This window comes from Haliotis asinina, chromosome 2 (assembly GCF_037392515.1).
Source record: "Haliotis asinina isolate JCU_RB_2024 chromosome 2, JCU_Hal_asi_v2, whole genome shotgun sequence".
Taxonomy (NCBI): domain Eukaryota; kingdom Metazoa; phylum Mollusca; class Gastropoda; order Lepetellida; family Haliotidae; genus Haliotis; species Haliotis asinina.
In genome coordinates, this window is record NC_090281.1 from 7,651,334 (window position 1) to 7,665,565 (window position 14,232).

Sequence of the window (14,232 nt, forward strand, 5' to 3'; positions counted from 1 at the left end):
AGACAGACGAGATGTCGATTACATCCCCCCACATTACATGCCAGGGGGATAATAACTGTATACAGTACACACAATTAAAGATCTACCATAATGACAGTCTGATCCATCCTAACTACCTAGCCACACATTACTCCCAACCACACCTTGCCCAAAAGAATGAATTAGCTGCAGGATGAGTCAACTTACCTGAACCTGTGCAGTTACATCGGTAGCCATTGACCATGTCAATACACTGACCATGTTGACATGGGTCACGCCGACATTCATCAATCTCTGTTTCACAATTTTTACCCGTAAAACCTGCAAATAACAAGAGTCATCAGAAGATGACATATCCCCCCGGCCCCAACATCTTTGAAAGGTTTGAAGGAGTTACTCATCATTTTTTTTAGACCAAGTTTGAATTGTTTCCATGGAATTCATGAAAATTATAAATGCCATATATCTGTAACCAGCAAAGTCACAATTTCAAGATCTGTCTGATATATCTGCCAAGATCTGTTGAAAGATATGAAATGGTTTTCGAGTTGTGCTCTGGGAACGAAGCCCACCCCTCCATTTTCAGACTATGTCCGAAACGTTTCCATGGAAATCGAGAAAATAATAAATCACAAGATCCTGTACATAGCAAAAGGCACCACTTCAGCTTCTGACTGATATATCTACCAAGTTTTGCAGAAGAATATGAACAGTTCTTGAGTTCTGCTCCGGAAACGAAACACACCTCTGACTTTTGAGACTATGTCTGAAACATTTCCATGGAAGCTAAGAAAATAAGAGATCACAAAAAGCTGAAAATACCAAAAGGCACCACTATAGTGCTACGAATGTGTATTTTCTGTATATTTTTGTTATTAATTAAGTAATAATTATTATTGGGTCACAACATTTACTGTTCTGAATACTAGCTATGATGGGTCACATTTCGTTTTAATAGCTGTGTGTGCCTGAACTTTCGGGAAATCACTTAGAATATATAAAAAGGCTGGTTGTCGTGTTGAGGGACACTCATTCATATTTGCTGAGTTACATCACTGCCACCCTTGATCATCAAAACCCGTCAATGCCTGACCTACATTATCTGCTGTCAAACCGATCGCTGTGTTTACATTCTGCCATAGTTGATTCTCTCTGGCACCAAGACTTTGGTGAGTTTGCTATATATATTTTGTGACCCATTGACTTAGATTTTGTCTCATTTGTACTGAATTTGTAAACAGCATTGTGAAATTGACTTGTGACTTTGTATACCTTGCTCTCATTGCATAATAATACAATTTGAACGTTTATGACTTGTCTTTGTTCTGGTTTGTTTGTTCACAAGGGGATTTCTGACATCGTTTGTCACGGTGAATTCTTAACCATAACAAAAGGTTCTGATTGATATATCTACCAAGTTTTGCAGAAAAATATTGAATGGTTTTTGAATTCTGCTCCGGAAACAAAGCCCATCCCTCCATGTTCAGACTATGTTCGAATGTTTCCATGGAAACCGAGAAAATAATAAATCACAAAAACCTGTAATTAGCAAAAGGCACCACTTTAGGTTCTGATTGATATATCTACCAAGTTTTGCAGAAAAATATTGAACAGTTTTTGAGTTCTGCTCTGGAAACGAAGCCCACCCCACCATAAGAACACCAAAATGTTCCATGGAAAAATAAAAAAAATATAAATGCCAAAAATCTGTAAATAGTAAAAGACACAACCGTAGGCTGAGGTTACTATATCTATCAATTTTGGTCTAAAAATATTGAACGGTTTCTGAGTTCTGCTCCGGAAACAAAATGATTACCGACGGACGGACGAGGCGTTGACTATATCCCCCCCGCATTACATCCCGGGGGAATAAAAATGTGAGAATGGCTACACTGATGCCTCTAGATTATCCTAATCCAACACATTTTGATGATAGCTATTAAGTATTGATTCTGCTTTGTGTAACAAATGGAGTTCAGAGTTAAGGAGTAGGTTACTCCGGCCCCCCTAAGTAATTGAAGGAATTACTGCAAATTTGAAGCAATTGCATCTCAAATGTAAACAAACGCAGCCCACTCATGAAACAATTGCAGCCATATCAGCGATTTAGCGGTAATAACAGAAACACATCGGCCATATCGGAAGCAATGTCGGTAACACAAGTCATGCCCCTGGAGGTTGTTTACATCTGAACCTGGAAGTTGTTTACATCTGAACCTCCAGGGGCATGACTTGTGACACTCTTCTGCAGTGACAGTCTTTTCCTAAAAAAATAAGCTATAGCTCCAACAACACCTCATACCTAAACGCATTCAACACGGGTGGTCAAAGGTGGATAAGTATAAAAATGTAATAGTAGGAACTAAAAACAAAACTCACCGAGATGGGTGTTTCTTCGAACGACGCCATGTTTTTCTGCCTGAGTTTCCGTTCACGACCGACAAATCACGGAAGTGAGCCAAAAAATCTCTAAAGACGGCCGAGCGTGTTTCAAGTATTACCGACATTGCTTCCGATATGGCCGATGTGTTTCTGTTATTACCGCTAAATTCCCAATATGGCTGCAATTGTTCCGCGAGTGGGCTCCGTTTGTTTACATATGACATGCGATTCCTTCAAATTTGCTGTAATTCCTTCAATTACTTAGGTGGGCCTGTTACTGGTTAAAGCATAAACTTGCCAAGCCAAATATGTAGGCTTGATTCCAGCATGGGTACATTGAATGAAAGCCTTTTGTGGTGGCCGCTGGTCTGATCTTGCTGTAATATATCGCGAGGCAGCATAAAACTTCACTCACTGGAGTAAATGAGAGGGCATGGGCAGCCAAGTCATTTACGTTCCACAAATCATTATATGTTATGTGTCTGGGGCACACAAGAAACTTGATTCACCTTGAATAAGATCTTTCTTTTACCAGAGTATCTTTAATTTATTGATAGTGTCTCAGATCTGCATCAGTCTGAGCCTTCATCCTACAATAAGCTGATCTGTCATGTCAGTACTGGAACATTGGCTACAGCAGTGTGAAGCCCTCCCTAACTCTGTTACAAATGCAGGGTCAGAGTGACCTTGACCTTTCACCTACCTGGTGTGCAGATGCACCTGTAAACTGTCCCTTCATCAGGGTTTGCAACACAGGTAGCATTGTTCAAGCACAGATTCACAACATGGCATCCAAGTTGCGCTGAAACATTGTTCAATAAATATATTACCTAGCAACAAGACAATAAAAGAGTTATAAAGTCTTACTGAATACATTATAATGCATGAGCAAGTACACAATAATGCATGAGCAAGTACACAATAATGCATGAGCAAGTACACAATAATGCATGAGGACAAGAATCAATGAATGGCTCAAACAAAAGTCGCCATACAGCTGTAACAATGCAAATCAGATGTTAAATTTGGACTCACTCTACCTCAAAACCAGTCTGTAATTACTGATAATTCTCAAGCTGGAAGTGTGGCTGATACCAACATGACAGAAACAAAATACAAAAACAATCAAATTGTCTACCTCAGTATTATTCATGTCGTCTTATATAATTTGAACGTTAGCTAAACGCACATCTGATCAGTTTGTAGATTTAGTTCAATAATGTTTAATTGACATAAACGGATTAAACAGCTTTCAATTATCTGAGTAAGGCGGAGTGTTTATACTGGGCCACAAAACAAGTATTCTTTCCACATCCCATCCAACATGGCTGCCGACAGCATGACAAACCATGTGTTATAAAACCTTACATTCCTGTTTAATCAAGGATATCTTAAATATTACATTGTGTGTAGGAATAGTAACGGACAAATATAGAAGCTCACTGGAAGGTCGAGCATACCACAAATGTTTCTGTTTTGCCATTAAGACAATTGTGTGGGGTGTGTGTTTGATGTACTATTTACATAAAACACTGTTTAACCCATGGAACTCAATAGCACTAGTTACAAGGCTGCTGTAGAGACCAGCCTTAGACTTGCACCAGCTTCCATGTGACAAAATACAACTTCACATTTCAATACACACAACCTTCATGAAGTATTCAAGAGTAGGGCTTGAATCTTAAACTGCAACATACATGTTAGATGAACAACCAAGTTTTTCACTTAAAAACCTGAATTTTAATGTCTTTGATAAGGATGTGTTGCCATGGCAATTGTAATGATGCACAGGCTAGAGAGCGATGCAGTATTGTAACATCTGTACGTTATAAATGATTTGTTCTTCCTGTACAAATAGGTTTGTACAACCAGAAACTGTTTACCACCCACCTTACAGAACTTCACTACCATTTCCCTGATGACTACTGTCAACATAACATTCACTGTGCCCTCTGACATAGATATTTCTGACCAACACATACTTGTACTACTTTCCATCTCAGGAATTCAAAACAAATCATTCAAGGTGGTGAAAAATATCATCCAATGAAACATAACTTATTTTCTAAGGATACAAAGAATATTGCACCCATTGCATTGAGATATCATATCATGCATCCATAACACAGAATCTGCAGCTGACACCAGGCAAAGTACAATCCCCACATAGCTCAATAGTCCATGATTATCTGGGTAATAACCAGTCTTTCAACACATTCCCCAAGTAAGAGGCAACTAGTGCAATCAGGTGGTTTGACTTGTTAACTTAGAAGATACATGTCTGCTGTCACTGATCCATGATCACCATGCAAGTCACTGGATTGTCTGGTTCAGATTATCTACAGAGCCTGTCATACAACTGGAATATTACTGAACACAGTGGTTAAATAAAAACATACCTGAGCCCAGGCCACATAAAACACTTGTAAAGCATCTAGGTGAAATAATGAAAGCTTGGCTTGCTATTCAAATTTGATATGATCATTCTCTTTGAAAAACAAGCAAAAACAGGTAAAACCCAAAAACGTCCACAGCCTCATGTGTTCAAGTTCAGTAGTAAGCACATGTGCCCACTGTTGTATCAAGTACATATGAGAAACGGTTCATAGTAAGTGATCTGGAACAACCAATCTTGAAATAATCTTGTATCTCTATAAATATTCATTTTAGATGTTGTTTTTAAACGTGATAACACATTTGTCATTCACTGATGCATTCAAAATGTCACCTGTACTGGCCAGGCATACTTAGCTATACAGAGTCTCATCTATTGAACCATGCAACGTTATATGTATGTCAACATGTTTCAAGTGCATGTACAAAATTTAACTTTGTGACTAAATCTTCTGCATCTCATCCAAAACAACACTCTGTAAATGCATTCAACACCTCAAATGTTTATTATCACACTATATACAGTACATGTACGTGTACTGTGTGTAACATGTCATCATTTCTTGTGTTTGACATCCTCAGACTGTGAGTACGTCATGCTAATGTCCACATGTTCCCTATTTTAATAAGTATGCAATGTGTCATTCATTCACACTGACAGTAGACTATCTCAGTATCTGTTTGGTACAAGTTTGTCTATATATAAATATGAAACTGGTGGTATTGTTTAAATCAAGAGTTCTTTAACAGAATCTGGGTACCATGTATGTACGATCAGACAAATGTCATATATCTGTAAAACGTGTATATGGTCTCTGGTAAAACAGGTATTTCTTTGTGATTACTATGCAAACCACTTTTACAAAATACTGATCCCTACTGAGCTTGAGCCTAACACATACATTCAGCATTTTCCCTTAATTTCCAGCAATGAAAAGTTTAATTGGTTTTGAAATGAAAGGCTATGTCTACTTTATATAGCCCAATTTAAGACAAATATGCTAAATTCCAAGATAGTGATGAAGATGACAATGCTACTTCATAAAAAAAAAAAGATTAAGATGAATTTGAGGGGCTTAAGATTTTGCTGAAAACAAAATCAGTATTCTGACTATATTTTATCTTAAACATGATCCATCAACAAGCAAAAGTATTTAACTTAATACTCAATTGCAAGTACATACTATTTGTTTTCTATAGGGATCATTATAAGACTGTACCCACACATGTTAATTTATAGGGAGCACTCTCCAAGGTATAGATTATCATGTAAGTATGTGTACACACTAGACCTATGGCCAACTGATGATCAGTCACACAAACACAGTAATGATGGAAATATGCTGCCCATAAATACTTGGCATTCCGATGTGAATCAAGTTGCGGGTCTAATGGTTATCGACGTTTAACCGCCAGTTGTTGAGCACAATGAAAGACCATGTGAAAGCTCTTTCTTACTGATGGTACAGAAAATAAGCTTGGGCACACAATGTTGTTTGAGCATTGATTCTAAACTGGCCTACCAACATGAAACAAGTAACATTCCCCTGTACATGATGATTCATTGAGTTTGGTCTTATTGATTTCCACCTCTCTAATCATAAACACAACTTCCATTTATAATTTGGTCATAAATTACACAGGAGACATGTTCAGTCTGTGCAGATACAGATGTGATTACCATGGAAAATGTCGGAGTAACATCTATGAAACATATTCATAAGTGTACTATTGTATATTCCAGATAATATTTAACGTTAATACAGTCATTAATAAAATAGTTGTCACTCTTCTTTTCGTCACCTTTCAAACAATGAAGGGTGTTGTTATAAAGTTATGTTTGTGTATATATCCAAGATGTTCAGTTTCTCTTAAAGACCTGGTTGCTGCTGTACAACACAATCCCTGCCCTACGACCACCATATAAGTATGTGTTAAAGTATTTGACTTACAATCAACGTATCATTATGATAGCTTTGTATAACGGTACCCCAGGTGGTTGTCATGCCGATGGAGGGACAAGGTGTAAAGGTGATATGTTGTGTACCTGTGTCAGTTCAGGAACACTGCCAGAAGTGACATAAAACCAAACAAAAACACTGCTCCTACAGGCCTTGAAACACAGCCTACAAATCCCAACTATATCAACAATTCTTTCCCAAGTCCAGTTGAAACCGAGGAGATTATTTTACACCCAATTCCTAATTCAAATCATAAGAAAACATTACAAAACCAACAGCAATTTGATGTCAAGGCATAATTATCTCTTAAAGACTATGATCAATATTAACCCATGAAAGTAAAGGGTCCATTAGGGTCACCAGAAGGAACTTGATGTGCTCCACAAACATGATACTGCTAAAATAACAACCATATACTGGTCTGTGACATCTTACTGCTTTACCAATACCCACATGCTGCTTAAAGAAAACCCTTATACTGTTTAAAGAAGATCCAATGTGTTCATATGACTATTCCTCCTGTCATCCAACAATATGTAAGTGCTAAACTTGATGGTATGTTTAAATTCTAGTGTTGGTAATGGCCAAAAGACCGATGCATGATATACTTGTTCCAATACTTGATGGAAAAACAAAAGCACCTTTGAAGAGCTGAGCTAGACATCAGTGCTATACAAATATTCAAATAATATAATAATCATGGGGTGTACAAGGTGTCCATGATATGCCCATTCTGAATCAAGTTTCCCATATCTTCAAGATGAATATATTCACAAGTAGGCTTTTGAAAACATCCTTGAAGTCAATTTAACACAAGTATCATTAAATATTAAGTTTTAACCGTAGTCTGGATATAAACCAGTTTGTAGCGTCTTGTAGACCAACTGCAGCAGTTGATGTTGATAAAGTATGTGTTGTGTGTTGTATGTTTTTGTGTAGTGGGCTGTGGGTCAGCTTCCCAGATCTATCTCATGGAGCCAGTAGGCAGGATGGTCTATTGTCCCCTTATCTCCATGAAAAATGAGCGGTCCTCTTCATGGTGAAGAGGTGAAGCTCACAGTGCCACTACTGATAATCAGAAACAATATTTTCAATGTGTCTAAGACCCTGCCACAACATGAGCTACTTCTGTATCTGTTCACAATTTTTCAAGATAAAATCACTAATATCCCACTCTTGGGAGGGTGTAAAGAAACAGCTTCAAAACTATACTGACTGTCAGCAATAACTAAACAACTTACAACTCACAAGAAATGAAAGAAGACCCAAGACTTTTGCATTACTTTGACATTACACAGTCAGGCCATTAACCAGACAGATGTGAAAGAATCAGATGTGTTTAACTTCTTTTGAGTGGCACATATTCCATTGCTTCACGAATACATCAGTACCCAGTATGTCATTCCTTCAACACACTTGGGTAGTGTTTCACAATATGTATTCATTTTCAGTTGATTCTTAGAATACAGAGTCAGTATCAATAACAGAAGGTAAACTGGCTTCAAATAAATAAATGAGTAGCATGACAGTTTTGGTTGGGCTTTTAGAATATATATATATACAAATATTATGTGAGTGAAGGCAAAACTGGCTTCAAAAAATTAAGTGAGTTGAGTCGAGGTTTTGGGTCCATTATCCCAATGCCTGAGTAAAGGTCAATCACAGAAACTTCAACAAGCCTACATATTCACAGTAGCAACAATCAGTGATGTTATTTCAAGTTATGCTGTAACCAACATGATCATACTTCACCATTATCACCTACCTGTTGTATCTGTGGGAGTTGTCTGTTGGGAACAACAACCAGGAAAACAAATCACAGGCAATAACACCCACAACACATGTACCATTTTGAATGAAGTCACACACATATTTCCAGTACACACAAACTAAGACCACATAGACAATTCACTCTCAATCCAGTCCGTTGAAGAATTCAGTATACTCGATCACAACATGTCTGTGGGCGTCCCATAACTGTACCCAACTGATGGAATTCCTGCCCCGAAATGGGCACAAATGTGACATTAGGGATTGTCTGTGTCTCTATCGATCTGTCATTCAATAGTAGTGTGATGCATCTAGCACATGCTAGACAAATGAGGTCACAGCGGGGTCTGAAACTGCCAGGTATCTCCAGTTGATTTACAACCTTTCCAAACAAATCCCAGTAATTAAGTCTCCTGATCAGGAGTCCCAGTGAGGGCAGTGTGAGACAGACACACCTAATTCTAACAACAACAAGTACAAGCCGACTGATCCAGCGAGTCGACTGTATGTCATAGGACTGAATACCTGTGTCCTTGTACAGGTAATAAATCCCCTCCAAGCAGATAGGTGAAGCTGAAGAAGATAAAACACATGCTAGAATGTCTGTAACACAGTCCTTGAAATAATCTAGGCCATGTCAGGGAAAACCTCATTCCATCCCGGCAATACAAGCCACTACAACAATAGGCCACAGTGTTCACCTCGCTCAGCCAAGCGAGCCAGCTAGCTCCTCTGGCAAATATTCCTACACAAATGAGGTCTGGACACTCTATGGTAGTCTTATGTCACCTGGCCATAATTACTGAGTAACAGTCTGCTGAAAGGCTTCCTTAAAGACTGTCCAGGTAAGTACAGGTTAACGAGGATCCCTGTTCCAGCTTGCCCCTGGCTAGGTGAGACTGGCTAACTGTCGATAGTTCAAGTCGTTTACTTCCGGTAAAGGGGACAACAGGCAGAGCGTGGTTGAGTCAGGGTAGCGATGTGGCCAGGTAATAAGTGTGAAGCACACCTGGATTCCTGTCACTGTTAGACAGGTGCTTGGTGGTGGCTAGCCAGTCAACTCAGTGATGATGCATGGGAACATTCTACAGTAAATATACACTTTTAGCATATCTGATCAATTGTTTACATATGTTATAGCTGTTCCTAACACAAGCAATTCTCCTATTCCTTTCTGTAGTCTACCCCTGTACCCTATTGAAATGTACAGATTATGTGAAAACATTTTACATTTGAGTCCAGATTCAGTGTTTTTCATTTCAATACTTTCTAAACTTGAACGTTTTCCAAATAATCTTAAAACAATTCACTTGATTTGAAAGATACTAACATTTCTACATTAGTTTAAGGAGAAATAAAATATTTCTAAAACAATAACAAAGATTAACAAAAGTTTCATGTAGCCTACTCAATTAAAAGTTAAATAATGCTTGATTCGTATGTGACAAATTAATCAGTTATGGCCAGTTTAACTGTAGTACAGTCATATTAAAAATAGACGGACATTTTTTAGTAGTATGCAGCAATATATCTGGAGGGGAGGTCATGAAAACTCAAACTCTAGAGATTCACACCACACTGCAGTCAATGATTCACAGTTCACTGAGCCGTGACACCATGACATATGGAGCAGAAGCATATCTATGTACAGATATAAACACTTCATACAGAAGAGCTTCCTTCAATTTCAAACTGCATCCCACACATCAACGAGATTAATTGGACATAGAAGGCCATTACCGACTGGCCACAGCACTGTAGTCGGGAATAATGGCCTGTGTGTCAGTATCTGGCAAGACATACTACTTGGTACTATATGAGACTTTCTGTCCCCTCTATAACACCAGTGGCAGACAATCACATACTATAGTCTGTTGGCATGGAAAACGTACAGATGAATTTCACTTTAAACCAACAAGTAAACCAAATAAAAAGAAATTGATATTGCAAATCCTGATAAGTTTACCTTTTCAACTGAAAATTTTAGTCTCAAAATTTTATTTAACTTAGGGTAAAAGATGTTTAACAAATGATCATAGTTTCATATCATTATTGGTTTGTGTTGCAAGGGGTTAAGTTTAGTACTTGGAACAGTGAAACATGTGGGGAACATGATGAGCCTTAACTTAGACCAACCCTACTTGTTCTTGGTGTTTCATTCAAGGTGCATACCCCCTTGTGATACAAACCACAAACAAAGCAATTTGAAACTCTGGTAGTTTGTTAAACAACTTTTATCCAAAGTTAATTAACATTCTGAGAATTAAAGGTTCAACTGACAAGGTGAAATTATTAGGATTTGCAATTTTAATGTCATTTTATTTGATTTACATGTTTGTTTACAGTGAAATTCATCAGTATGTTTTCACTGCAAATGTCTCTATACATGGAACTAATGTCCACCTCTTACTGTAACAGAAATAGCTGCCAAATACTTAATGCCACTAAGTATTACGTCAAACATGTACATATGTAATGAGAGGCAGTTTTCTTGTTGACAAACTCCATGTATAGGAAACAACCCAAGTATTGTATGCCACATTCACATATTACGGTACACTCAAACATGTTTCAGAAAAAGTAAGAACAATTGATACTTGTCTTTGGTGAAAACTGCCAGTATCCCCTTTCTTGTCACCTATAGCCTGACTGTACACCAACAAACCCCACCCAATACCAAACCTCTGACACAGTCATTTCACAGTCAACCTCCAGCTATTTCAGAAACTTGGTAGTGAATGAGTCACAGTGGAGGAAATACATGTGTTGATTGACCTACAGGTAACATGAACCAGGAGCAGACAGGTGTTATACTGAAGTATACCTGACGTATATCAAGGCCAGGTAATCAATACAGGTAGGACAGTGTCTGCTTGTGGTTAAGTGTAGTAAACATAGTCTTCACAGTGGCAATCTCAGCTGTTGAGTGAGTGAGTACGTGAGTGAGTACGTGAGTGGTGGGTGGGTGAGTGAGTAGAGTCAGTCAGTGATCTTTTTCTTGACAAACTGAAACACAGTTACCATTGCATAAATACACTTCCCACTTGCATCCCATATACTGATAGACTGTTACAAGACTTCAAACCATTAGTGAAACAGACACCAATGAAAATTTGTATTGACAAAGAGCACTTAATAAGAAGAACATCTTGCTGAGTTTTCTTTTTGATATGACACAACAGTAATTTCTTCCATGCTTTAAGTTGCATCTCAATCCTTGAAAACAAAAAAGACAAGCGAAAGTAGAACTTCAGACTGTGCCATTTCCACAATTAAACAAGAGTTCCACCTCTTGCAATCACAATTTCAGTTGTGAGTCTAAATATCACAATTTGCTGTGCACCGTTGGCCTTCAACACAGAGGGCCAGGAAATTAAATGTCATCATTAAACATAACATATTCCTTACATCAAACACTCCAGCCATCAATAGGTCATGTGACCTGGTTCTATTGAGACAATGATTTAACTTCTGCCTGTACAAGGTCATGTGACCTGGTTCTGTTGTGACAATGTTTCAACCTCTGTCACCAACAGGTCATGTGACATGGGCCTGTTGTGACAGCGATTCAACGTCAGGTGTCATGTGACCACCATGATGTGTGAATGCAAGGTCACATTGACCTAGCTGAGACAGAAGGGGAATCACCCTCCATGTAATCATTTTCACCTGCATGAGAATGCTCTGAACAAACAAGTGAGACACACACGCGTCTCCAGGTGCTTCAAACACTAACCATATGCCTAGCTGATATGGCTTCAGTCTGTATCCACATACACACCTCAGAAGAGAGCAAACAATTTGTTTTCAAAATTGAAAGCTGAAATTCTGCCAGTAAATGTCAATGGAAAATTCATGAAGTTTCACAAAATTTATCTTTAGAATATTTATTCCAACAACAAATTAAATACGTCAGGTGTTCAAAACAGATACTGACAATTAAAATCCAATTTACTCTTTAATAGGCATTTAAATATGAAAAAAGTCAAGGATATGAGGCCTCAGAATTGCTCACTGTTTTCAATGTCTAAAACACATATCAAGTCTACAGCATGTGTAAACCATCATCAGGAAATGGTGCATGAGAACGGTATGTTTCTGGTAAGCAAAATTACAGTATTGAAAGTAAATTGTAAACTTTTTGTGAACATCTGCTTTAGACATGTTTTTATTTCATCAAAGCAGAAACCTGGATTATGAGGCGAACAAGCCTAGTGGCTTACATAAATTCCATGAACATCTGAAAACATAAGCACATGCTCTGTCACATATTAATCACTGAATTGTCTGGTCCAAATTTGATAGCTTACAGACCACCAACGAACAATTTTAATATTGCTATATGCAGCATTAAACACTTTGTCTTGATAATTAGTCAGAATTGCTCAGTCGACTCTGTTTTCACCACAGATATCTTACAGATGCGGGAAGAGTTTATTGCTTCTATTTACCATGTCCGCTCTTATGCCATTAGAACTGAAACTGGATTTAAACAAGGAAGGTTATCAAGCCCACTTGGCTTACTATCCACGATAAGTACTATACTGTTGGATGGTTGAACTATGTCTCCACCTTCTCTGTGGAATCAAACCCAGCTCTGAAGCACACCAAGCCAACGTATTAACCACTAGGCTATCTGTGACAAGCAGGATGATGTCAGTGCACCAGATGTGTTAGCCACGTCCCACCTACGCCAGAAGCTGTAGTCTGTCACCACCAGATGTCACACTGACTGCCATGATTATCATGTCAATCAAAATGTCCAACAGCCTGGCTACTCTGTCATCATAATGGAGACATACCTGGGACTTCACAATTTATCAAACATTCACAGTCACTGCTTGCCAGACATTGAATTATATGTTGAATGTTAAGCACATTAGAATGCTAAAGAAATGTGGTATGGTTTTAAGAAAATGTGCACTGGTTTTAAGGTAAGAAAAGAGCGAGCGAGCAAGCAAGCAAGCAAACCTGAAACGCTGATTTTCAAATATTGTTCCTGTGTGGGACTGATCATCACTGATCGTTTTCAGCCAGTATATGGCGACTAGGTGCCTAACTCTGAGGGTGTGGGTTCAAATTCCGCATGGGACTCAATTAAAAAAAGTACTAGAATTTGTACTTTACTGAGAAAGTGCAATCCCAAATATAAGATATGCTACAGTATATTCTCATTATTATTGTGTATATACAAGTTTTGTTGAGTCATCACCATGGGAATATCAAGCAGTTGAGTGAATTGATGCTTGTGTCAAGAATCAACATTTACCTGATTCTATAAGACAGACAGCTTCCATACATCTTGCCAGTTATGGTAGCAATCAACAAACAAGTAAATACTGCTACTGTTTGTAGAGACACCACTTTCAAATACAATTTCGTCAAAAAGCCTGTTTTCAACACACATGACACTAAGTATCTGATTCGTCAACAGTTACTGCTGAAGGCAATTTGTAAACAAAACCAATTTGGGCATAAAGAGTCTATTAAACGTGTCTCTGTTTTTTATTTGATCAATGGCTCCACATACCACAGAGGCGACAGGAGCATGGATTATCCCAATCCTATTACAGTGACAAAAACTGTTTGTGTAACATCTCTAACACGTCTGAATGAAAAGTCTGAACAATTAATCTCCTGGCAGACTTATTATCATGAAAGAGCTGTCATTGATGACTACTTAAGAGAACAATGGTGGCCTTGCTACTGGCTGGTTGAGTAGGCTTCACTCAAAACACCTCCCTGA

The 14,232-nt window shown here is 38.1% G+C and overlaps 1 protein-coding gene across 2 annotated transcripts in view; it reads right to left on the minus strand.

Annotated features, from left to right (window-relative positions):
- Window positions 1-14,232, minus strand: part of LOC137273190 (protein crumbs-like) — a 107,996-nt gene that overhangs the window by 44,871 nt on the left and 48,893 nt on the right. The window contains exons 1-3 of one of the 2 annotated variants that reach the window (XM_067805688.1): window positions 8,482-9,343; window positions 3,065-3,163; window positions 187-300 (exon numbers count right to left, since the gene is read on the minus strand). In XM_067805688.1, coding sequence (XP_067661789.1) covers window positions 187-300; window positions 3,065-3,163; window positions 8,482-8,587 — 319 coding nt within the window. In that variant the 5' untranslated portion in view covers window positions 8,588-9,343. Of the gene's footprint in view, window positions 1-186; window positions 301-3,064; window positions 3,164-8,481; window positions 9,344-14,232 lie in introns of those variants that run through there. The other variant, XM_067805687.1, reaches the window with a different exon arrangement.